The sequence below is a fragment of the Phascolarctos cinereus genome, unplaced genomic scaffold, assembly GCF_003287225.1.
Source record: "Phascolarctos cinereus isolate Bilbo 61053 unplaced genomic scaffold, phaCin_HiC Scaffold_726;HRSCAF=1367, whole genome shotgun sequence".
NCBI lineage: Eukaryota > Metazoa > Chordata > Mammalia > Diprotodontia > Phascolarctidae > Phascolarctos > Phascolarctos cinereus.
The window spans coordinates 249,791,401-249,815,534 of record NW_027556098.1 but is presented as its reverse complement, the minus strand read 5'-3'; the positions used below and the strand labels follow the sequence as shown (position 1 = coordinate 249,815,534).

At 38.1% G+C, this 24,134-nt stretch overlaps 1 protein-coding gene across 3 annotated transcripts in view; it reads left to right on the top strand.

Moving 5' to 3' along the window:
* The window catches only part of B3GLCT (beta 3-glucosyltransferase), a 130,915-nt gene that overhangs the window by 33,625 nt on the left and 73,156 nt on the right, over positions 1-24,134 (top strand). For 2 of the 3 annotated variants that reach the window (XM_020997157.2, XM_020997159.2), the window contains exons 3-5: positions 544-583; positions 4,945-5,054; positions 7,653-7,700. In XM_020997157.2, the coding sequence (XP_020852816.1) occupies positions 544-583; positions 4,945-5,054; positions 7,653-7,700 (198 nt within the window). The remainder of the gene's footprint in view (positions 1-543; positions 584-4,944; positions 5,055-7,652; positions 7,701-24,134) is intronic. The other variant, XM_020997158.2, reaches the window with a different exon arrangement.

Sequence of the window (24,134 nt, the reverse complement as noted above, 5' to 3'; positions counted from 1 at the left end):
GATGATGAAGATTATATTATTCGACACATCATTTAACAAATGAAGGCAAGTTATTTTTCAGAATCTGAGTAAGAAAGAACCTCAGAGATTCCCTCTGAACAGGAATGCTTTCTACAAGATCCCTTAATGATTCCTTATCACTCCCAAGATATTAGAAAAGTATAAAATAAGAATCTTCATTTTATTTTATTTTATGACTGCCTTAATTAATCCCCAAAGATGATAAAATATATAAAAATTAAAGGAATTCATTGTTATGAGAAATATACCACTGAATCCTATCATCTTTCTAAGTTTTTTTTCCCTTGATATAGTTCACCAAATAATTTTTTTTTTAATAAGTCTATCCTCTTTCCATCTCATTTTTGGGCCAGATCTTTTTTGTGAGTGAGAAAAGGGAGACATTGTCAAGCTCTCCTATTCAAATTCATGATCAGAATAAGTACCTTTCCAAGAGCTGTGATGTCTGATTGCATATGTTTATTCCATGTGTTACCATATTTTCCACATATGATGAGATTTTTTTCTTTTTTTTTAACACAGAATTTGGGAAAAAGTAGAACGTCAAGTAAAAATGACTTAGGTAAGTAACTGGAAAAGTTTGTTTTTATGTTTGTAGACTTGAATATTTTAATCTTGCAATATTGCAGTAAAGTATGGGTTTCCTTTTGTTCTTGTTGATGTGTAGAGTAAATATTTTTTGATATATTATCTCAAGACTAGCTCCTTCTCCCAATTTTTGTCAATGACTAAGATGAAGCTGATGGAAAGACATAGGGAACAGAAAGCTAGGAAGACTATTTGATACAGTGGGTGACAGAGTCATGTTCAAAAACCACCTGAGGTTAAGTGCCTTGCCCCGTGTTGTCACCCCATTAGCATCAGCACGGAGATGGGAACCCTTTTCTCTTCTCACTCTCAGTATAGTCCTTTCCTCTCCTTCTTCAGCTTCTTCTCCTGTGCCCTGCACTACCCAGGTAAGAGGTGAGTGTATGCAGATAGATAGACCCTTACTTTTCATAAAAGACTTTCCATGACAATTTGGTGGTTTTAAAATCTTTGTTCTATATAAATTTTTACAATGAAGTTATAGAATGGGTTTTGATCCTTTCCCTCAAGATTCTTTTTCTTTTTCTTCATTTCCTTCTTCTCATCTGCTCTGTTTCCTTTTCTTGACCAAGTGTCATCTTTAGTATTTATTTTATTAGTATTTATTTTATTTTTTGCTTACTTTATATTTATTGTTTATTTTTTATTATTTATTTTATTTAGTATTTATTATTTATTTTGGTCTATGTGTTCAGTTTCTTTCACTTGCTTCTTTGTGTCTTCCCCTTCCCTTCTCTAGAATGTCATGGCTTTCCTCATCAAGATACTTCTCATATCTTTTTCTGGTGGAAAAACCATGGTGCTGTGTTTTGAGTAGTTGTAGCTTTTTAAGTAAATACGATGGAATGAATTGAGAAAGGCCGCATAACATGGTAGAAATAATACTGGCCTTGGATTGGTATTCTACCTTTGTGACTGTGTGTCCTCTGTTACTTCTTCTGCTTTGGTCAGTTCCAGCTTTAGATCCATAATCCTATGAGTATAGGAAAAATGATGAAGTAAATAACCAAGTTATCTTACTTGTTTCTGTTCCTTGGGCTGCTACTGAGTAGGGACTTAGAGTTGGAAGATAAGTGAAGAGTGTAAATGATGAGGGCTCTTATTTAAGTGAAACCTGAGGGCTACTATCAGAAGTGATGGGATAAAATTGAGGAATGCTATGGCTTTTACTCTCTCCAATAATTATCCAGAAACAAAGATTATTCTTTGTAGGGTATTGTCAAGTCAATAAGCATGTATTAAGTTGTTTGTTTGTTTTTTTCACCATTCACTCAGCAGCGCTGTGCTAAATGCTGGGAATGAAAATACAAACAGAAAGACAGTATTTGCTCTCACAGAGATCATATTCTAATGAGGAAAGACATAAAAAGGGAGATGCATGAAAGGCACCTGAAATGCTGAGGGTCAGGGAGGTGGCTGGTCATGAAATTACCAGGGCCATGGTGGAGGAAGGTGGAGTAAGGAGTGTAGCCTGGAAAGTCATGGCTGTCCTGGGCCTTTTCCTTAAAATGGTAGTTCTAGGAGGATAGAGGCCATAGTGACTGAGGATACTTCAAAGATGTGAATGAAGGCCAGGGTTGGAGTGTGTTTCTAGGGTAAAGAGGCTTCTGGGACAGGGGAGAGGGTACAGAAAGTCTGGCAGGGTCATGAGTGCAACCTGAAGAGGAAGAATGTGTCAGCATTTGAATTATTTTTGAAAAACAAACATTCCATGATTAGCTTTTTTTTTATTATAGGGAGACTCAAATGACCCATAAGCCTTTTCACATAATGAATTTCACTGAGGCTATAACTGGGTTCCAGCAAGTTGTCTATAAAAGTAGTTGTCAGCAGTATTTCTTCCTTACCCAACAATGCTGAAGTTACCTTGCCATGTACATAAGAAAGGAAATACAAAATCTTTGGAAAACAGAAGCAGCAGCCTTCATGGGAGCATATATTTAGAGCTGGAAGGGACCTTAAAAGGTCTAGGTTAGCCTAAATGAGGCTAGCATCCTTATTTTATTGATGAGAAAACTCAGGTTGAGGGAAATTAAGTAATTTGCCCAGGGAAGTATCTGAGGTGGGATTGGAACTCAAGTCTTCCCTGAGTCCAAGTATAGTTGCGTTACTGATGAAGCCTTTCATTGCTGACCCTGTAGAAATCGTGGCATCAAATATATAGACAGTAGCTCACAAGTATAAAGAGAGAAATTTGCTATTTCAGAGTTACTTCCTTTGATGAACACAACTGTCATGGACATAGGACAAATAGTAGCATGACCATTTTACAGGGGAGAAAATTGAGGCTCAAGAGCATTTCTCATCACAAAGGATGGCTGGCCTGTTTGCTGAGATGGTCAGGTTTTGCTGAATGGAAGCTGGCACACTTGGAACTATGGATCTGGGCTAACATTTCAGTTCTAACTAAAAAAACCCAACAAATTAAAAAAGAGACAGCAGCCATGTAGATTTATATATTTTAACGTCTAGACATCATATTATTTATATACATATAATCTATAATATCTAATCAACTTAAATCTATGTTGTAGATTTAACAGGGAGTGGGTCATTTCTTATCTTTGTATACCTTTGTATTAAGTGCCTTGAATCATTGTGGACAATAAGATGGGTGGTGAGTTGAATGAAGAACCTGTATGTATTTACATATAGCTATCAACATGGAATTTTCCCATATTAAATTTTTATTAGGTTTTCATCTGAGACCATTTGGAGGCAATGTTTAGAATTTAGATGAGAATTTTATATGCAAAACAGCAAATGGAGCAGTTGGCTGGTAGAACTGCAGAACAATAAAAGACAGCTCAATAAAATTTTATCCCAAGCAATATTATTGTACTCAGTCAGACTGAGTTGGGGTGGGCAGGTGCTGGCATCCACTTACACCAAGTCTGACTTCTTGTACCCACTTCTCTTTTCAATGGGTCTGTAAGAAGAAAGAATGGGAAAGCGTATTCAGGTCATAGAAGGGAAGAGAGATAAAAGTAAAAGCTAGCTTTTACTGTATGGAGGAGTATGTTGAAAGTATATGGAGGAGTTACTGTATGGAGGAGTATGTTGTTGGAAGGGAGGTAGCCAGTTTCTGGAAGGATGTAACAAAGTTCCCTGGGATCTAACATTGTACTGCTGTAGGGTGGAAACTCTTTGAGGACGGAGACTTTTCTATTTGTATAGCCCCTGACATGGTGCCTGGCCCATAATAAGTATTCAATCATGGCATTTTGGTTGATTGTTAGTTGATTTCTACATTATCGGGTTAAAGGATGACAATGCCTGATTGTATTTCTCTGATCTGCCAGCTGGAGTATCCATCTCAACCAGCAGGGACCTAGTGACTAATTTTTGAGCTCTCAGTTTCTAGCACAAAGGACTTTTCTCTTCCCAGGCAAGCAGACCCATCTTATCCAGGCATTTCAGTTGGCAGGCAAATACCATCAGGCTTATTTTAGATGTGCTTTATGCAACATTTCATTCTTAAGCACCAAGTACTGACACATTTTTATATTGCTGTTTTCATGGAGATAATACTTAATCCTGACTACCTGACTTCTGGGAGATCTCAGGGATTATAGAGATCTTTGTGAAGAGTTTTGAATGCTTAGGGAGATAGGAGCAACATACCACTATTATTTAGTGGCAGTATACCTCAGGTTATCCCAAAGATTCCAGGAATGGCTGGTTTGGGGATCATATGGCACCTGTTCCAATGTTCTAGTCTCAACTTGAATTCTCAGCCACATGAGGCAGGTGAATTTTCAGAAAACTGCAGATAATTCCCCATGAATACATGCATCATTGTATCTGTTGGATGACACAATCAGAAGGAAGTGAGCAGGTCCAGATGCAGCCTGAGTATAGTAATATTGTTTCCTTGATGCTGCACTCCTCTTAGGTCAGGTTTGGAGGTTTGGAAGAACATTGTAAGGGTGTAGATTTATAGGAATCCTGATTACACAAGGCAGCTAGCTAAGTGGTATGGTGACTAGATAGAATAATAGACTTGGAGTCAGAAAGTCCTGAATTCAAATCCTGTCTCAGACACTTATTAGGTGTGTGACCTTGAACAAGTAACTCTTCTCTCAGCCTCAGTTTCCTCACTGGTAAATTGAAGTTAATAATAGCACCCAGCTCCTAGGGTTGTTGTGGGTATTAAATGAGATAATATTTGTATAGTGCTTTGCAAACCTATTAGCTATATTCAAAGAGTTATTGATTTCCTGCCTGGTGCCTTGTATGGTTTCTTACTTTTCCCATTTACCCTGGCAATGGGGAAAAGCAAAATAAAACAAAAAAAACCCAACTCACCTAATATTCCTATTTTCTGATTCACAGACTTAAAAGAAGTTGTATTTGTCATCCAGAGTCAAAGTAATTCTTTTCATGCAGAGAGAGCAAAGCAATTAGAGCAAAACATCTTAAAACAGGCTGCTGATCTTACCCAGGTAGGCAGAAACCGCAAGGATTGAATGTTTGTTCTGCATGTGGTTGCGGATGTGTGGGTTGTCTGCACGACTTGTTCTTTCATATATGTTTGACTCTCATTAAAATGTCTGGATTGAAATATATTGTGTTCACTTAGTACTGGATGTTGACTCTTTAAAATTCTGCACTTTATCACCAATGCTTTTAGTATGACTACATTCTGAAATATATGTATAAAGAGAATGCTGGGTCTGAATTTTGGCATGAAGTATAGTACAAGGAAGTAGAAAAGAATTTTTAGAAGGGAAAATATAAAAATTGGATAATAAGATTCAGAATATTTAACGTTTCATTCATAGATAGTTTTGCATGTTTGAGATAAAACTTGAATTCATTTTGGTGACATGGTTGTTTTGATTTCCTATAATTTTTTGCTTAGATTTAATTGCCTTTGTGATATAATTTAATTTGTAATTTGGGTCCAGAATACCTCCTCTGATGCATCTCCCCCCAGTCTTGCCCTTAGATCAACCAATCCATAAACATTTATTAAGTGCCTGTGATTGCCAGCTGTTGCTAAGCTCTGGGGATACAAAAGGAGGCAAAAGATAGTCTCTGCCCTCAAGGAACTTATAATCTAATAAGATTGGTATTTGAATACAAGGAGGAAGCCCTTAAACTTCCAGAAGAAGAGATGATACGCCACTGATACTCCATGATTCCTTCAGTTCAATTTATCCTTTAGTATGAAGGAATACTTAAGACTATGATATGATGCTTACATGACAGATATATGTGAAGAAATCACATATGTTCATAAGTTAAAGTGGGCAAGCTTGGCCTACTTGAGGTGGCTATGTGGCGCCATCGTGCACAGAGTACTGGGTCTAGAACCAGAAAGACCTGAGTTCAAATTTGGCCTCAGACATTTACCAGGTGTGTAACCCTGGGTAATTCACTTAACCTTTGTCTGCCTCAGTTTCCTCAACTCTATAATGGGGATCATAATAGCACTTACTGCGCAGAATAGTTGTGAGGATTAAATGAGAAAATATTTGTAAATTGCTTAGCACATCGTAAGCTTGACACCTAGTTGATTCTATGTAAATGTTAGCTGCTTCAATGTTGTTATTATTATTATTAATTATGATTCCTTCTTTCAACCAGCTATAACTTGTCCATTTTGCCTGGGTCACAAAGTGCATCTTTTTGTGTGTTTTTCTAAGAGGAGCATATACACTCCTTTATATCATTTGGGGGCCCAGACCCATGATTTCACTGGTCTAGGGAACTTCTGGCGAGGAGAATTCCTCTACCAATATAGGTCAGCACCTCCTCTGCAACTTTATAGTCTTACAGAGTTGCCTGTGACCCTGAGAGGGTAAGCCCAAGTTCACAGAGGTTTGTGTCAGAGGTGAGACTTGAACCCAGAGCTTAGAGACTCCAAAACTGATTCCTCATCCAACATGTCACATTGTGTTGCATTAATAGTAAAGATATTTTTTTTTGTATTTGGCTGAAGTTCTATGACATAATACCCCTGCATTGCTGTTATGTTTCAAGATGGTATTGAATTTGAGTTACTCAACATGACGCTATCTCATTTTGCTTTATTACCAAAGAGCTCTTTTGCAAAGGAAATACATATTCCAATAGAGGATTCTTCTTTGGTGATGGGGGTGGTGGCAGGAAGGAAGAGGATGCTGTATGGAAAAATGAGCAGTCTTAGTGACCGTTTTATTGATTAATACAAAGGCCAATGAATAATGGCTATACTTAATGCTTAACATTTTCTCAAGTTGTTTTAAGTAGTTAGGTAATAAGTAAATGTTGAATGAATTTAAAAAATTGTCTTGTTCAACTTCATGACCTCTGTAAGTTATTGAAATCCATGGAGGGCAGGGAAGTGTTTCTCAGGACATGCCAGCCTCTAGATTAGCTGTCTTCTATTATCTATATACCATACTACCCATGACTGTACTTTAAAGAGATGGAAGAATTCCTGGCTACAGTTCAGACTTTGATTATCTTCAGGAATAGGAGACAGGGGAAGCATGACTAATTAATTGTTCATGATTAATTTATCTCTATTATAAATATTAAAAACAAACAACTCATTTTAAGTGAGCCTTCTATATTATCTCCCCCTAAACTTTCACCGTTTCATTTGAACTGTTAATGAGTACCCAGCCTAGCTGGTATGGGTTTCTTTTCCTTTAATTTTCCATGCCTGTTCTCCAGGGGGAAAGGTAGGCATTAAGGAGAAAAGGGAGAAACCAGTAGCCTGGATAATTTGCAAATTGCATCTAATCAAGAGTTCACAGAACTGAAATGAGTTCACTTTACTGTGCTTACCTCTAAGGAAAAATTCTTTGATTGACAGTAACATTGATGGGCAACTATCCTTCTGTTATATATATTATCTATGTGCTGATAGGGGCCATAGATAGTGAGTCTTAGCTTCTTATCTTCCCAGCATGCACTAGAAACCCCTTTTTCCTTCTTGGTTAGTCAGAAAGGTGTTTTATCTTCATCCAGCTTTTTAGATTATGAATTCCACTCTCCTCCATTTTCCCCATTTGATCCATACTAGTAATACACAGTTGTCTCCATTACAGAGAATGATTCAGAGTTGGACACATTGTATTTTATCAGAAGAAATACAGGTATTCTTTTTTTTTTTTTAATAATATCTAGAGTTAGTTAGTTCCTTTAGGATAATATACTTAGAGCTGGACTGGACCTCACCAAGTCCAGTCTCTTTATTTTACAGATAAGGAAATTGAGGGAGGCTCAGAAAGATTAAATGATTTGTTTAAGTCAATATTTGAACTCAGATCCTCTTACTCCAAATCTAGAACTCTTTCTTCTGCACCTTCCTGCTTCCTATATAGAACTGCTGTTCTATTTAGCTCAAACTGGGGGAAAGGGTAAAGAATAGTTTTGAAATGAGTTCTGGTAGTGTGGCTTAGTAGATAGAATATTGGACCTGGAGTCTTGAAGTCCTGGGTTCACATCCCGCCCCTGACATTCATTCGCTGTGTGACAAGAAATAAGTTGCTTAACCTTTCTAAGCCTCACTGCTTCATCTGTAAAGAGGGGATTAGTAATCCCTGTAGTGCCTATCTACAAGGGTTACCATGAGGCTCAAATGAGATAGTGTGTGTATAAATTGCTGCATAAATAGCAATAATTGCTATTATTAGAAAAAATCAGATATGAGTCAAAAATAAAGGCAAGTAATTCTTTAAGATAATTTGGAAATAAACCTCTAAATTACTTTCTAATGTTTTTTTCTTGACCTCTAAACTTTTACTTATGGACCAAAGACTTATCTTTAACTTAACTATTTATTGTCCCTTGAATATACCATGTGTACTCCCTATCTCCATACCATTTCTGTTGCCATTTATATGGCCTTAAAATCCTCTCTCCCATCATCTCCATTTATTTAGAACTTATCCATCCCTTTAAGCCCCTTTCCCTACCACCTCACCCTACAATGATTCTCTTGTGTTGTTCACGTGGCACTTGTATGTTGCCTTGAATTTCTGATGATTTTTGTACATGCCTCTAGTCTATTGATTTGATTTCTTTTTATTCCCCACAGCAGCCAGCACAGAAGTTGTTTCCTTTTAGCTCCAGATTTGTGATTTTGTCATTCCCTTGACCTTCCTGTGTGGAGAAACCTTTAGCTTCATTCAGATCTGAAGCTCCTTTACCATTTAATAACCTAAGGTGGTTAAGTAACCTGAGAGCAGAGAGATTAAGTGACTTACAAAAGGGTTACATTGCCAGTATATGTCACACCCTAGTCTTCCTGACTCTAAGGCCATCAGCTCTTTATACCCTGGGCTGTGCTACTTCTCTAGAGATAGGAGGTGCCCAATCAATGTTTCTGATAGATTATTGTCAGGATAATTGCAAATGGTTACAAAAAGCAGATTCTGAATTAGCTCTGTACTTCATTTTACTTTCTAACAGTTTCTCCAATAGCAAAGTGAATTTACACATTATATGTCAAAGGTCACTATAAAGTAATATTGCCTCTTTAGTCAAGAATTTGTGTATGTATTTACAGTGTATTAATGTGTTTTGTTTTTTTTAATTTTCATCCCTAACTTAGAAAATAGTCTATTTGTTTTAAATGGGATTGATAATTTGTAATGATTCCTCCTAGGTACTTTTTGCATACAAAATGGAGAATATATACTTCTGTCTATCCTTTTTCATTTTAAAATTATTGTTTGTAATTTGCTTAATTGTATTTTGAAATTCAGATTGCCACTAGGTGGCAATATTGGTTTTTAAAATTTTAAAGAAATGTAATTCCTGCTTATTATTGGATAATAATAATTTACTGCTACCCCTTCCCCTCCTCTCCCCCTCAGCATTTAATTTGTATGCTAGTGAATGGGACTAGGACTTAATGATAAGGTTACCACCATTTAAATACTAACGAGTTCTTTATCCTTTGCTTTAATGACTATTTTAATTCTAAAATTATTTCCCAATAAGAAAGTACAGTATAAGGATTTAAACAGTTACCATAGGACATTCTTAATTTGCTCAGAGTGACTTCGAAAACCTGGTAGATTTACTTTTGGCAGACGGTCTAAATTTTCAATGACTCTTAGAACATTAGAGCTAAGACCATACAGAAAATGTAGTCTAACCTCCCCTCCTCCCCTCCCCTTATTATTATGAAGGTGATTTTGAGGCCCAAACAGTTTCGAGTAATTCACGTTAAGTCACATAGCTAGTGAGTGCCCAGGATCCGATCAGAACACAAGCTCTCCTGACTCTTCATTCATTCAGTACTCTACGCTAGGGGTTCTCAAGCTTTTTGGTCTCAGGACCCCTTTACACTCTTAAACATTATTGAGGATTCCTCTCTCCAGTAGCTTTTGTTTATGTGGGTTATGTCTATTAACATTTACCATATTAGAAATTAAAGCATTTTAATATTATTACAAAAATGATTTTGGCTTTGCAGATGCTCTAAAAGAGTGTTGGGGATACCCAGGGGTCCCTGTCCTACACATTGTCCTAAACAATGAATTTTTAAAAAATCAGAATGACTTTTTATATTTCAAATCCACTTGGTAGTAGAGAAATGAATTGGTGTTTGATTCTGGGGGTGTGCCTGATGCTAAGAAATTATATGTAAGCATTGTATACTACTAACTGCATTTTTAGATGGCAAAAAGAACTTTGAACAGCTGGAACTAGTTCCAGAAGTTTGCCACTGCTCAGTGTTTTCACTGACCTTGTTAAGTTGTGCTTGAATATAAAAATCTGCCAGCATTCAAAGATGTAGATATGTTGTCATTTCTGTGATTCCTCATCGGCTTCCATCTACCCTCATTGCCTTGGCAAGCTATTATCTACTTCTCCTTTGCCTTAAGGAGCTAAAATACTCTCTGACTAAAAGCACAAATGTCTTCTATCCTTACAACATGACTATAAAAGCTAGTACCTAAAGGAAAGTTCTATCCGTAACTGGTTGTAATACTCTGCACAAAGTAGAGAGATGATGTAATTTACCTTTCTTCCTTTTCAGAAAAGTTTTGTTCCCTATGGTTTGTTATTTCCTATAGCTATTTTCTGAAAGTAAAGAATGAATTAAGAGGTCAGGGTAGGAGGGCTGAAATTGTGAGCATATAATAAATTTTGCTTTGAAGAAGCTGATGATGATCTCATCAGCGTGGTCTGTCCCTCCACCAAGAGAAAGAGCAATGCTTCTACACCTTATCAACCAGTGTAATTCTTGCCCATGTTTTTCCATAACTCCTCTATAGATAATAATCTAAGTTAAGAACATGTCTTGACTGTGCACTGTGTACCAAGAACTATGTCAGGGTAGAGGTTTCAAAGTGATACTTTACTCTTGAAAGGAATTTATAATCTATTTGCAGAGACAAATGTGTGCCTACACGAGCAATATTAAGGTTGCTTTTGAAGTAATAGACAATTAAGCACAAAATATGGATGCAAACCAAGTCTATGATTTATTCATTATGTTGGGTTTTTTGTTTTTGTTTTTGTTTTTGGTGAGGCAGTTGGGGTTAAGTGACTTGCCCAGAGTCACCCAGCTAGTAGGTGTTATATATCTGAGGCCGGATTTGAACTTGGGTCCTCCTGATTCCAGGGCCGGTGCTCTATCCACTGTGCCACCTTCCTCAGTATTTTTTTTTTAAAGAATCTACAAATGGTATCTGTGAAGAGAAGACATTCTTGCTTTGGGAAAAAAAAACTATAAGAAACCAAATACATAATTCTAAGCCCATCTGAGACACAAAGGGACATATATGAAAGTATAAACTGATATAGGGACAACTATAAACATTATTGTTAAAAGCCAGGAAAAAAGGGAGGACAGTGTGATACAATGGAATGAATGGTGGTTTTGAAGTCAGAGCAAATCCTGGTCAGAAGTTACTTGGGCAAGTTGTTTGATTTCTCTGGGCCTCAGTTCCTCATTTGTTAAAAGAATTTGGACTAAGTAATCCCCAAGTGCCTTTCCAGCTTTGAATCCATGATCCTATGAAAAAATTGGATGGAGTTAGCCAGGGAGTGCAATGAGGCTCTTTCTTCTCCCTGTTCTTGTCAAAATTTTGGCATTTGACATAGATTATCCAATGTTCAGATGACAATAAAAGGAGGAGGACTAGTGAGTATGTTGGGTGTCACACATGGAGTCCAAAAAGAGATTAACAGACTAGAACAAAGTTGGTATTTGTTGTTCCCCAGCCCACTTTCTGAGGTTAGGAGTAACGGAAACAGAACTCAGTGTTTCTCTAAGTGTCTTACAGTATCCATGTGACACCAGCTAGCAGTGGTGGGGAAATATGCTGGCTGTGCAAATCGATTGATTCAAATTCTGGATTCCCCAAAGAATGTTCAGAAAGACCTACCTCATTTCCTTTGATGCCCATGATTCTCCAGGGCACTGCTCCTCCCCAGATGTTCAGGCATTAGTCCTGGATGGCCTGCTTCTCTTTATGGTTTATACTCATTGGTATGTTTGCACATGCTTATTCCCAGCTCCAGGGCAGAAGCCCTTTGTGTCCTGTCAGTGGTTCTTCTGTACTTGTCTATCGTATAATAAACATAAAAGCTAGCATTTATATAGTGCTTTAAGGTTTGCAAAGTACTCCATGTATGTTGTCTCATTTGATAGTTTTGCCTTGCAGAGAAGAAAGGGAAGGAAGAAAAGAAGGAAAGGAAGGAAAGAAGAAAGAGAAGGAAGGAGGGAAGAGAAGGAAGAAAAGTAGGGAAGTAAGGAAGGGAAGGAAGGAAAGAAAGAATGGAAAGAAGAAAAAAGAGGGAAGGAAAGGAGGAAGAGAAGGAAAGAAAGAAGAGAAGGAAGAAAAAAGAGGGAAGGAAAGAGGGAAGAGAAGGAAGGAATGGAAAGAAAGGAGGAAAAGAAGCAAGGAAAAAAAGAAGGAAGGAAGGAAGGAAAGGAGGGAAGGAGGAAGGATTAAGTACTTACTATGTACAGAGGATACAACTGGATGAAAAAAGAAAGACAATCCCCACCTTCAAGGAGCTTATGTTCTAATGGGGGGTGGGGAATGAGGGTACTCAGCAGGAGTATGATTTTGAATCTGGGGTGATTGGAGTTGGGGGCCCAAATGAGCCTCTCTTCAAAATGGAAGACTCTAGGATGAACTCACCAATGGGAGAAGGGGGCAGGCCTTACAAAGGGATGTTTAAGGTTGAGAAGACCACAGGCATGGTTGGATGTTTGAGGGTGAGATAGTAGCAGAGGCATGGTTTTGAAGTCCTGAAGAAGGGTGGATTCGAAGAGCCTTTGTTTGGGTGGGTCCATACGGACGCACCCTAGAGCAAATATTACCATAGCCCATGCTTTATGCTTCATATCCTTTCTGTGGATATATCTGTGGGAAATCAGTTTGTAAATTTTATATTGCTATAGAAATATGTTTTATTAAAGTATTTGAAGTAGATTCAGCATTTGGGGACTCTAATATGACCTTGACTCTTTTTATTTGAACTTTCAAAAGTTTCTGTCAGTTTTTTTAATAAGAATTTTCGTCTTTTAGTGGTCATATTAAACCAGTTTATTATCACTCCCATAAGCCACAAAGCACTTTTTTGTGTATCTTCTGTGTTATGTTAGGCTTCAGAAGCGCCCTGTGAGACAGGAGACACTTCTTTAAGATTTGTCAAACCAGTAGCCAAAGGTCTCCCTTGTGATATGATACAGTTTTTCCTCTAGCCTTATAAGACTCCTTGTCTAGTCCATAGAATGAATAATGAGTTTGGAGCATTATGGCCAGCAAATATGAAAACCACTACTCTGGTTCAAGGAGGGTCAAGGTCAAGGAATTTTAGACAGCTATGCTCATTTTTGAGGGCTGGGGGAGAAAATATAGAACACAATATATGAGGGTGGTATGCTATTTTGAGAAGCTTAAACTTGGCCTAGTATAGTAGACTCTAATCAGAAAGACTTAGGACAACCAGGTGGCACATTGGCTAGAGTGCTGGGCCTGGAATCAGGAAGACCTGAGTTCAAATGCAGCCTCAGACATGTAATAGCTATGTAACCCAGAGTAGCTAGGTAGCATGGTTGATAGAACACCTGGCCTGAAGTCATCTTCCTGAGTTCAAATCTGGCTTCAGACACTTACTAGCTATGTGACCCTGGGAAAGTTACTTGCTACCCCTCTTTGCCTCAGTTTCCTCATCTGTAAAATGAGCTGGAGAAGGAAATGGCAAACTGCTCCAGTATTTTTGCAAAGAAAACCCCAATTGAGGTCAACAAAGAGTCAGACACCACTGAAAAATAACACAACAACAACAACAACAACAACCACAACCAGGGCAAGTCACTTAACCTCAGTTTCCTCATCTGTAAAATGAGGATAGTAATATTATCTATCTCTCAGGTTCAAATGAGATAATATTTTTAAAGTGTTTAAGATGGTGCCTGGCACATAGTAGGCTCTATATAAACATTAGCTAGTGTTATTAACATTCCTTGCTTCTGACCAATACTGGTTATGGGACCCCCAGCAGGTCGCTTAAAATCTCAATGCCCTCTCTAAGGTTATAAGCTGCATTGGAGGTCCTGATAGATATATTTGTAGAGGGAATTTCCTATAGGAATGGGATCACTGCTCTAGTATGCCTCCTCCAATAAATCAGGATCAAAACATGGACCCCATGTCATGGACCCCATTGGCAATCTGGAGAAGCTTGTGGACCTCTTATGAGAATAATGTTTTTAAATAATTCAAAGAAATGCTAAATTTCAGTTAGAGGTTAGTAAAAATAAAGGTGTATTTTTTTCCCATCCAGGTTTACAGACCCCCCTGCTATCTGTCCATGGGCTACCCCTAGGTTAAGAACCCCTGGCTTAAAGGAGTAAGTAGAGTAATATTAACACAGAATGAGGGTGCTGTTTGGCTGAAGTATCTGTTTTGATTTGGAGGCAAAGAAGAAGTAATTCAGGTTAGAGGGAGTACTTAGGGAAAGATGGAGGTAGGTATTAGGGAATCAGGCATTGTTTTGCATTATTAGCCTTTACTGAAAGAACTGAGATGTGGGGATAACCTTGAATTATGTGTAAACTTGTATATCCAACAAACTCTTTCTGTCTCTCTGTCTCTGTTTCTCTCTCTGTGTCTCTGTCTCTGTCTCTCTCTGTCTCTCTGTACTTAGCTAGATTCAGAGGAGGCTTCTTAGAGGTTCAGTTGGAACATGTGAAACAGAGGTTGTATCACATTTTTAATGGGGAATGTTATCAAAATGAGAATGTACAGCTGCTTGAGAAGAAAAAAAAAACTAGCCCGAAGCTTTGGACATTGAGTGGCTACGCCTAACTTTGTTCGTTTTTTCTATGTGATGTGAATGACCTTTGTCCAAACACCTGGCCCAATTACATCCTGGCTAATGAGGTTACCCTTCATACCTGGTCTCTGGAAATTTTAGACAAAAGAATCTTCCAGGACAGTGTAATGTCAGTTCTTGGCTCATCAGTTTAGGACCTCATTAGTATCTGGTGGCATGGCAAGGTAGCAGAACTCTTCAGCCTGAAGAAAAACATGCAAAATCATATTGCCTCCCAAAGTCTATTTTTACTATTTCTTGGCAACTGAGAAGCTGTAGGAGGTCTCCCAATGAAAGGTTAATAGTAATGACTATGACTCACTGCCCCATCACTTTTCAGTCTTTCTACTTAACTTTTCTTTTTAGGTGAAAGTAATTAGTTGTGTAAGAATTCATAAAACACTCCCCATTGGTGGCAAATGATGAAGAAGAGATACATCCTAATTTTGGTAGTTTATTGACAAATTGGTAACAATTCTATGCCAACTGAACAAGCTAATTTGGCCTCAGAATTCTGAGCTAAACAACTGCTCTTTTTAGAAGGGTAATTGAATTCACCAGTTCAACCTATTTGTTTGAAATTCTGATTGTGGTTTGAACAGATATGGAGGGTTTTCATCTTGAAAAGTAATACACTTCTATCCTCTATATTTTCCCTCCCCTTCCTTTTTTCAAGATGCCTACCAAACAAATTATTTGCCATAAGAACAGTGGCTTCAGTAGCTATAGATAAAACACTTAGGCCTGGTTGAAAGGTTATTGGTCCCTCAGAGAGCAATATATGTCGAGCAGTATATGGAGAGCTTCATTTGACTCCATACCCCAAGCAGCTCATCTGAGAATATGTTGATAGAATTCTTCCATTAATTCCCAAATCAGGCCAAATTGTATTTGTCAGTGCAAAATAATTCCAGAGTAGATCTGCACAATACCTACTTTATTCTTTAATCAAAAATAATTTGTGTCAAAAATTGGGGGAACAAACCCATTAAAACCTCCTTTAACACGGGAAACTTACCTTGCTAAAGGCAGTAAAAATTAAGTGTTAGATTGCTTAGCAATGTAAAATGATCACATCAATTTTATGTTCCTGAGGAAGAAACTAGTCACCTATTTTTACAACAGAGCAGTTTCTTTTAGCTGCAAGAATTCTCATCTACCATTTACATAATTGTTTCTTAGTACATGTTTTATCTGAGTATTAGAATTGCCATTTTAAGGCACTATGTCTCATTCTTACCAAAATGAAACACATTTTTTATGCTTCTCATTTTTACTCATTACAGTATGTTTTTCTCCTTTTGTTAAAAACATGTTTCCTCTTCCATTTTTCCTTTAATTTTAGACTGTAATCATACTTTCATTAAAGTGCATAAACTCCATATAAGCAGCAGGAATTCCAGATTCTTTTCCCTTTCTCTTCCATTCTTTTAATTTTAGTGTTTTTCTTTTTGTAGGATTTATTCCAACACTTGAAATTAGATCAAAGTTTTTTTCTTGGTGTTGTAATAAATTATAATCTTGTTAAAGTTTGTGGTCATTATCATTAAAATAGTGTATTATAAGGTTGTACACATACTTGTTGAGTGAACATACATGGGTAATAGAGTGGACAAAGTATAAGACTTAGAATTTGAAAGACCTGAGTTCAAATACCACCTCTGTCTCTCATTAGCTGTGTGACCATAGCAAGTCACAAACCTTTATGAACCTTGTTTTTCTTATCTGTAAGAATAGGATGAGGGGCAGCTAGGTGGTGTAGTGGATAGAGCACCAGCCCTGGAGTCAGGAGGACCTCAGTTCAAATTTAGCCTCAGAGACATAACAACACTCAGTAGCTGTGTGACCCTGGGAAAATCACTGAACCCGATTGCCTGTCCGAAAAAAAAGAATAGGAAGATAATATTGGTAGTCACTACCTTAAAGGGTTGTTGTGCATCTCAAATCTATGTATGCAAAGTACCATACAAATGTGAGATTTTAAAATATATTTTAATAGAAACATAATTACTGAACAAATTCCAGCTAACAAAGCTATATTTTTTTCTATTTGACCTGAAGTAGAATTTATTGCTACAGTAGTTCTACTTAGTAGGGAAAAAATAAAACATTTGTATACTCTTTATGGTATTTGTTTAGTCAGTAAGCATTTATTAAATGCCTGCTGTGTGCCATGTACCATGTTAAGTGGTAAGGATAGGAAGAAAGGCAGAACAGAGTCCTTGCTCTCAAGGAGCTCACAGTTGAATGGGGAAGACAGTATGCAAGCAGTTATGTACAAACAGGGAGGACTAGCACCTCTGGTGTGAGGGCTGCTGAGCCCTTTTTCGGGGCTGCTTATTCACCTTTGGTGTCTACCTGGCACCCAATGCTCACCTGTGGCTCCTAAGAAATGTAGCATGTGCAGCAGCCACACCCTAGTAAAACTGGCTTGGCAGACCAGCTAAACCAGATTGCAGGCAGCCTATGGCCCTCAAACCTGTCATGAGTTAGGGGGGTGTCTGTCCTCAAGCATGTGAAGACTTCCTCCAGCAGAATGGATGGATGAGAACTATTTGTTCTAACGGCCATTAAGGTGGCTGAAGTAGTTGCTGTGGAGCATTTCTTAGAACTTGGTCAGACATAGAAGACACCAAGGTCATCCACTGCATCCCAGATATTGCCAGTTGTCCTGACTTTTGTCTTGTCACTGGACTTGGATGATTTGAGAGAGTGAGGCTGATGACGTTGTGCAACTCTGCCTTACTTAAATCCAATTCATGTGGAAGTTATCACCTGTAATATCATGGGTCCTCTTTGAAAACAAAGGACAAACAGCAACATATATATGTATGCATATAAACACACATATGTATACAAACATGTGTATATATATGTATGTATATATATTTGGAGATAATCAACAGAGGGAAGGTACTCGAATTAAGGGGATCAGGAAAGGCTTCTTGAAGAAGACGAGATTTTTATCTGGGACTTGAAAGAAGTCAAGGAAGTCAGCAGGTGGAAATGAGAGTATTCCAGGCAGGGAGGACAGCCAGTGAAAATGCCCATTATCTATAGATGGAGTGTGATGAAGCAAGGAGGTCAGGGTCTCAGAAATATGAGTGGGGGGATAGTGGTGGGGTTGGGGGGAGGACAAGATGTTAGAAGACTAGAAAGGTTGGAGGGGGCCAGGTTATGAAGGGATTTTGAACCCCAAACAGAGGAATTTATATTTGATCTTGGAGATGATAAGGAGCCACTGAAGTTTATTGAATGGGGATGGGGAGGGTGACATGGTCATATCTGCATTTTGCGAAAATTAGCTGAGTAGAGAATGGAATGGAATAGGGAGAGACTTGAGGCAGGGAGTCCAAACAGAAGTCCATTGCAATAGTGAGGTGGGCCCGCACTTGGGTGGTGACAGTGTCAGAGTGGAGAAGTTGTATATGAGTAGGAATGTGCTAGAGCCAGCTCCTACAGATCCAGGAGAGCCTATTGTTAAGTTTTCAGCATGAGCACTTACACCTTAGAAATTGGTGTAATGCTACAAACAGGGCTTGATTTACTCTTTTGTTGGTTGTCTAGCATCTAGACTTCAAAAAGTGATACAGTATATGTTATGTCCTTCATGAGCATATTTAATCTTTTAATCCCATGGTTTCAATTTATCTTTGTACGATTCCTAAATATTTCTTATTGCCTCTGACTTTTAACCTATATCCAAGTCCTGAATTTCTCAAACATCTAAAGGATAAGGCCCTTGGGGGGCAGGTCTGTGAATAAATTTCAGGAGTCCATGAACTTGGATGGGAGAAAAGTTACATCTTTATTTCTGTTTAATGGGCTTTTTTCCCCTTTTTTAAAAAATTTATTTTATTTATTTTGATTTATTAACAATGACTTCTATATACTTTTGAGTTTAAAATTTTTCTCCCCCTTCCTCCCCAAGATGGTGCATAATCTGATATAGGCTATACATTTACATTCCTATTAAACATATTTTCACATTAGTGAAGTTGTAAGTAAAAATTAAAACCAATAGGAGGAACCATCATAAAGAGGAAACAAAACTCAACTGAAGAGGAAAAAAAAAAGAGCGATTCAACTTTCACAATTATGATTACTATCTGTGTCTTTTTCTCCATCCTTTTTTCCCCATTTATGCTTTTCTTTCTCCTTTCTCCTTCCCCCCCCCCACTAGTGTTTTGCTTTTGGCCACCGCCTCCTTCAGTCTCTCCTCCCTTCTATTATCCTTTTCCCTTTTCTTCCCCTTTGCCCTTACTGCTCCTTCCCTCCCTTTTATCCCCCCTCCCTTTTATTTCCCCTTTTCCCTCCTACTGCCTATAGGGCAAGTTAGACTTCTATACCTAACTGATTATGTTATTCCCTTCTTGAGCCAAATCTGATGAGAGTAAGGTTCAAACAATGCTCACCCCCTCCCTTCTTTCCCCCTGCTGTAATAGGATTTTCTGTCTTTTCCTGTAATGTAATTTACCCTTGTCTGCCTCCTCCTTTCTCAGTATATTTTCTAAGATCAGACTAATCCACTTACTTGGATCCATTTAACCACTTGATTAGATTTTTTTTTATCATTACATCAAAGTCAACTAATATCCACCCCTTTATGTATACTCCTTTAACATGGTGTAATAACAATACAGTTCTCAAGAGCTGCAAATCTCATATTTCCCTTGTAGGGATGTAAACAGTCCGCCCTTATTAACAACATTTTGTATCTTTTTGTCCCATTTACCTTTTTATGTCTTTTTTGAATCTTATACTTGAAGATCAAATTTTTATCAGGAAGGTTTTGGAAGTCCCCTATTTAGTTGAATATCCATCTCCTCCCTTGAAAAATCATGCCCATTTTTGCCGGGTAGTTGATCCTTGGCTGCAATCCAAGCTCCTTTGCCTTATGAAATATCATGTTCCATGCCCTGCGGTCTTTTAATGTAGAAGCTGCAAGGTCCTGTGTAATCCTGACTGTGGTTCCATGATATTTAAATTGTTTCTTTCTGGCTGCTTGCAGCACCTTCTCTTTCATCTGGTAATTTTGGAATTTTGCTATTATATTCCTTGGCATTGTCAATTTGGGATCACTTTCAGGTGGTGACCTGTGTATTCTTTCTATGGTTATTTTACCTTCTGGTTCTAGGACTTCAGGGCAGTTTTCCTTTATGATTTCCTGAAAGATACTGTCCAGGCTCTTTTTTTCATCATGATTTTCAGGTAGTCCAGTGATTTTTAAATTGTCTCTCCTGGATCGATTTTCCAGGTCGGTTGTTTTACCGATGAGGTATTTTATGTTTTCGTCCATTTTTTCATTTTTTTGTTTCTGTTTGACTGATTCTTGCTCTCTCATAGAGTCATTAGTTTCCATTTGTCCAATTCTAGTTTTTAACAGATTGTTTTCTTCTGTTAGTTTTTGTACTTCCTTCTTCAATTGGCCAATTGTATTTTTAAGGGATTTGTTTTCTTCAGTGTACTTTTTTTCCAGTTTGCCAATTGTGTTTTTTAGGGACTTGTTTTCTTCAGTGTACTTTTTTTTCAATTGGCCAATTGTATTTTTTAAGGACTCTTCTACCTGTCTCATTAGACTTTTAAAATCCTTCTTGAGCTCTTCTAAGAAGGCTTTTTGGGCTTCAGACCAGTTCATATTCCCTTTTGTTGTTGCAGATGTGGGTTTGTTGACAATGTTGTCCTCTTCAGAATTTCTGTCTTGATCTTCACTCTTCTCATAATATTAATCTATGGTACGTTTCTTTTTACTCATGGTTTCTTTATTCCTGGCCTTTAAAGAGATTGAGCTCTCCTGCTGGGAACAGAGGGCACTGACCCAAGCTCTTGTGTTGGGAGCCTAGGTCTTGGTCACTGGCTTTGTGTGCTGGGGCCTCTTATGTTGGCAATTGGAGGCTGTAGGGTTTTGGCAGCTTACCTGGTGTTGGGCTGGAATCAGCAAGGCTGGAACTTTCAGGCAATTCTAGGTTGCCTGCTTTTCCTTTCCCTTAAGCTTTCTTTAGCTCCTTCTAGATGGGTGCTGCAGGGTGTTTATCTACCTGGGGCTCCTTGTAATGCTCCCTCATTTCTGCTAATGCACTGGGAGATTCCTTTGTGGTAGAGTGCCAAGGCACCTGGTGGTTTTCTGAGCTGGTTTCCAACGGTTCCCCTGCCCTTACTGAGGCACTCGGAAGTCTAGGTGTTAGTGTTTGCCTGCTCTACCACCTGGGCTTCAGGATCTCTTCCTGGTTGACAGTTGGAGACTGTAGGGTTCTGACAGCTTACCTGGTTTTGGGTTGGAATCAGCAATGCTGGGACTTTAGGAAGACTCTAGGTTGCTTTCTTCATCTCCTTTCAGATGAATGTTGCAGGGTGCTTATCCACCTGGGGTGCTTTGTAGTGCTGCTTCCCTTATTTTTGCTGAGGCACTGGGAGACCTGTTTGCTGGGCTGTTGCACTGTTGTTCCCTGTCTTCTAGTTCATCTGTTGCAGGGTTTTTTTTTTCTGGGGTAATATTTTCTGGGCTTTCAGAGGTTGATAGGGGAGGGTGAGAATGACTACCTTTTTACTCTGCCATCTTTGGGCTTTTTTTAAATATAATTATATGTATTTTGTTTTATGCAATTAAAAAAATTATTCTGACAAGGGATCCACAGACTTTCCCAGAATGCCAAAGGGTTCCATAACAAGTCAAGTCAAACCAACAAGCAATCATTAAGTGCCTACTATGTACCAGGGATCAAACTAAACCCTCTGTATACAAAGAGAGGCAAAAGACAGTAGCTTCTCTGAGCTACTGGTCTGAGCTACAAGTTCTGAACTACTAGCTACTAGTTTCCTACTACTAAGAGCTCATAGTCACATGGATGAGAAAATATGCAAACAACTCTGTATAAATAAGATATAGACAGAATAAATTGGAGATAATCCTCAAGGAAAGACTCTAGAACAACAAAAGGTTTAGAATCCCTGCTGTAGGGTATCTTTCCCTTGGATATTCTTCTGAGAGCTCAGGCTGATCCTGTCGGGAGTTTATTTATTAGCCTCCATAAACTTGTCCTCTCAGTGTCCTTGTTTCCTCTGATAACTACACCATTCTTCCACTTGCCCATACTTAAAAGATCAGTCATTTGATTTTTCCTTCTTCTTCACTGTCCTGCTCCCATATCCAATCAGTTGCCAAGTCATGTCATTCTGTCTCCACAACTTTTCCCATTGTCTCTCAAACCTATATTCTCCTCTCCACTTCCTTAATTTCATTGTCATTATCCTAACCACCTTCCATTTGCATTGTATGTGTCTTTTACATATTGTTTGCATATTGTCTCTCCAATTAAATTGTGAATATTTTGAGAAAAGACTACTTTTTTTTGAGAGCTGACTGTTAAACATTTGTCGGCATACTTCAATTAGAGAGGCATCTGATTGGATTTGGAGGGGGGGGAAGAGGAAAATGCTTGAGAGAGAGTAAGGTGTCAAGAATGACACCTAGGTTGAAACCCTGGGTGACTGGGAGGATGGTGGTGCCTTCAACGGTAATAGGGAAGTTAGGATAAGGGGACAGGGTTTGGGAGTAGGTGAAAAATGAGTTCAGTTTTAGGTATGTTGAATTTAAAATGTCTACAGGACATCCATTTTGGGATGTCTAATAGGTAATTGGAGAGGCAAGTCTGGAGATCAGCTGCAGAGAGGTTAGGGCAGCAGGATAAGTAGATATAAGCATCATCCACATAAAAATGATAATTGAATCCATGAGAGCTGACAAATGCAATAGTATAAAGAGAGAAGAGAAAGGGGCTAAGCAATCACAGAGCCTCGAGGGACATTCATCCTTCGAGATGACTTGGTCAAAGATACAGCAAAGGAGATTGAGGAGAGGTCAGACAGGAAAACCAGGAGAAAGCAGTATCACAGAAACGTAAGGAGAAGATGGTGATCAACTGTGTCAAAGGCTGCAGCAAGGTCAAGAAGGATGAGAACTTAGACAAGGCCGTTAGATTTGGCAGTTAAGAGATCCTTGGTTACTTTGGAGAGAACAGTTCTGACTGAATGATGAGGTCAGAAGCCAGAGTATAGGTTACAATGAACCTTCCACTCATCATCACATTTGATCCTCACAACAACCCTGTTCAGTAGGTAGGACAAGAAACTAGTATCTCACAGAGCCAAGACTCAAATCTTAAAATAAAAGTGCAATAAGATAAAATTTTCCTAGTACTAGAAAAAGTTTTCAAGAATAGCAAGATGTTAAAAAAAAGGCATTAGTAATTAAGGGAAAATGTCTGAAGGTTATTTTCTCCTGTGTAGCTTCAGTTACCTCAAGTCTATTATTTTTTGTTAACAATGAGTAATCTGATTTGTCTTAAAGAAAAGGCTCAGAGATTAATGACAGCTAATAAATGTCAGAAATAAGTTAGAAACAGCATATTATGAAGATCTATACCAACCCCCTGGGGGAATCTGCCTCTTATTAAATGATGAGCACATTATAACATTAAGCAGATGTTAACTTTCACTGTATGTTTTGGGCCAGGAACTTGAGTGAGCTTCAGAATTATAGAACAGTTCTATTTCAGCTACAATCATTCTTGAAGCTGGACTCATTCTTGCAGAAAATTGATCCAATATATCCAATATTGAACAAATGTGGGGCAAAAAAAATCCCTCCTATTTTATGACACCACTGACTGAATGACAAAATTGAACTGGGACTTACACTGAAAATAAACTTAGGTTTTGACTGTTGGACTTTAGAAGGTAAATGTAAGAGATGGATAAGTTACAAACATGAGGAAACAGACTGCTAACGAGGTACAGCAGTGAGGAGCACAGAGTGTATATGTAATTAGTTTAGTCAATTCTAGCCAGCTGCAGAATGACTGAAGCAATTCAGAACCATCTCAGGCAGAAGGGAAGAAATTTACAGTATATTAACTGCTCAGCTGGTAAGTTCCAAATCTGGCTCTCCAAATCACATCATTTTGGGTCTTCATGTTTAACCTGTTGATGACTTTTTTTTCCCTTTTTATTTTTTTTATAAAAGTAAGAGTATTGGGATTTGTTCATTTTTATTCTCTTGGCGTTTTGAAGGTATAAACTGTGATGGTGTTCACCAAGGCTTAACAATGACATCAAATGGGCTACCTTTTCCCAGAGATAGCAATTCCCATCTCAATAGTATTAGCCCTTTTTTTTTTTTTTAACAAATGAGGAAACTGGAGGATAGAGAGGTTAGGTTAGCCAATGTCACATCTTTGGTA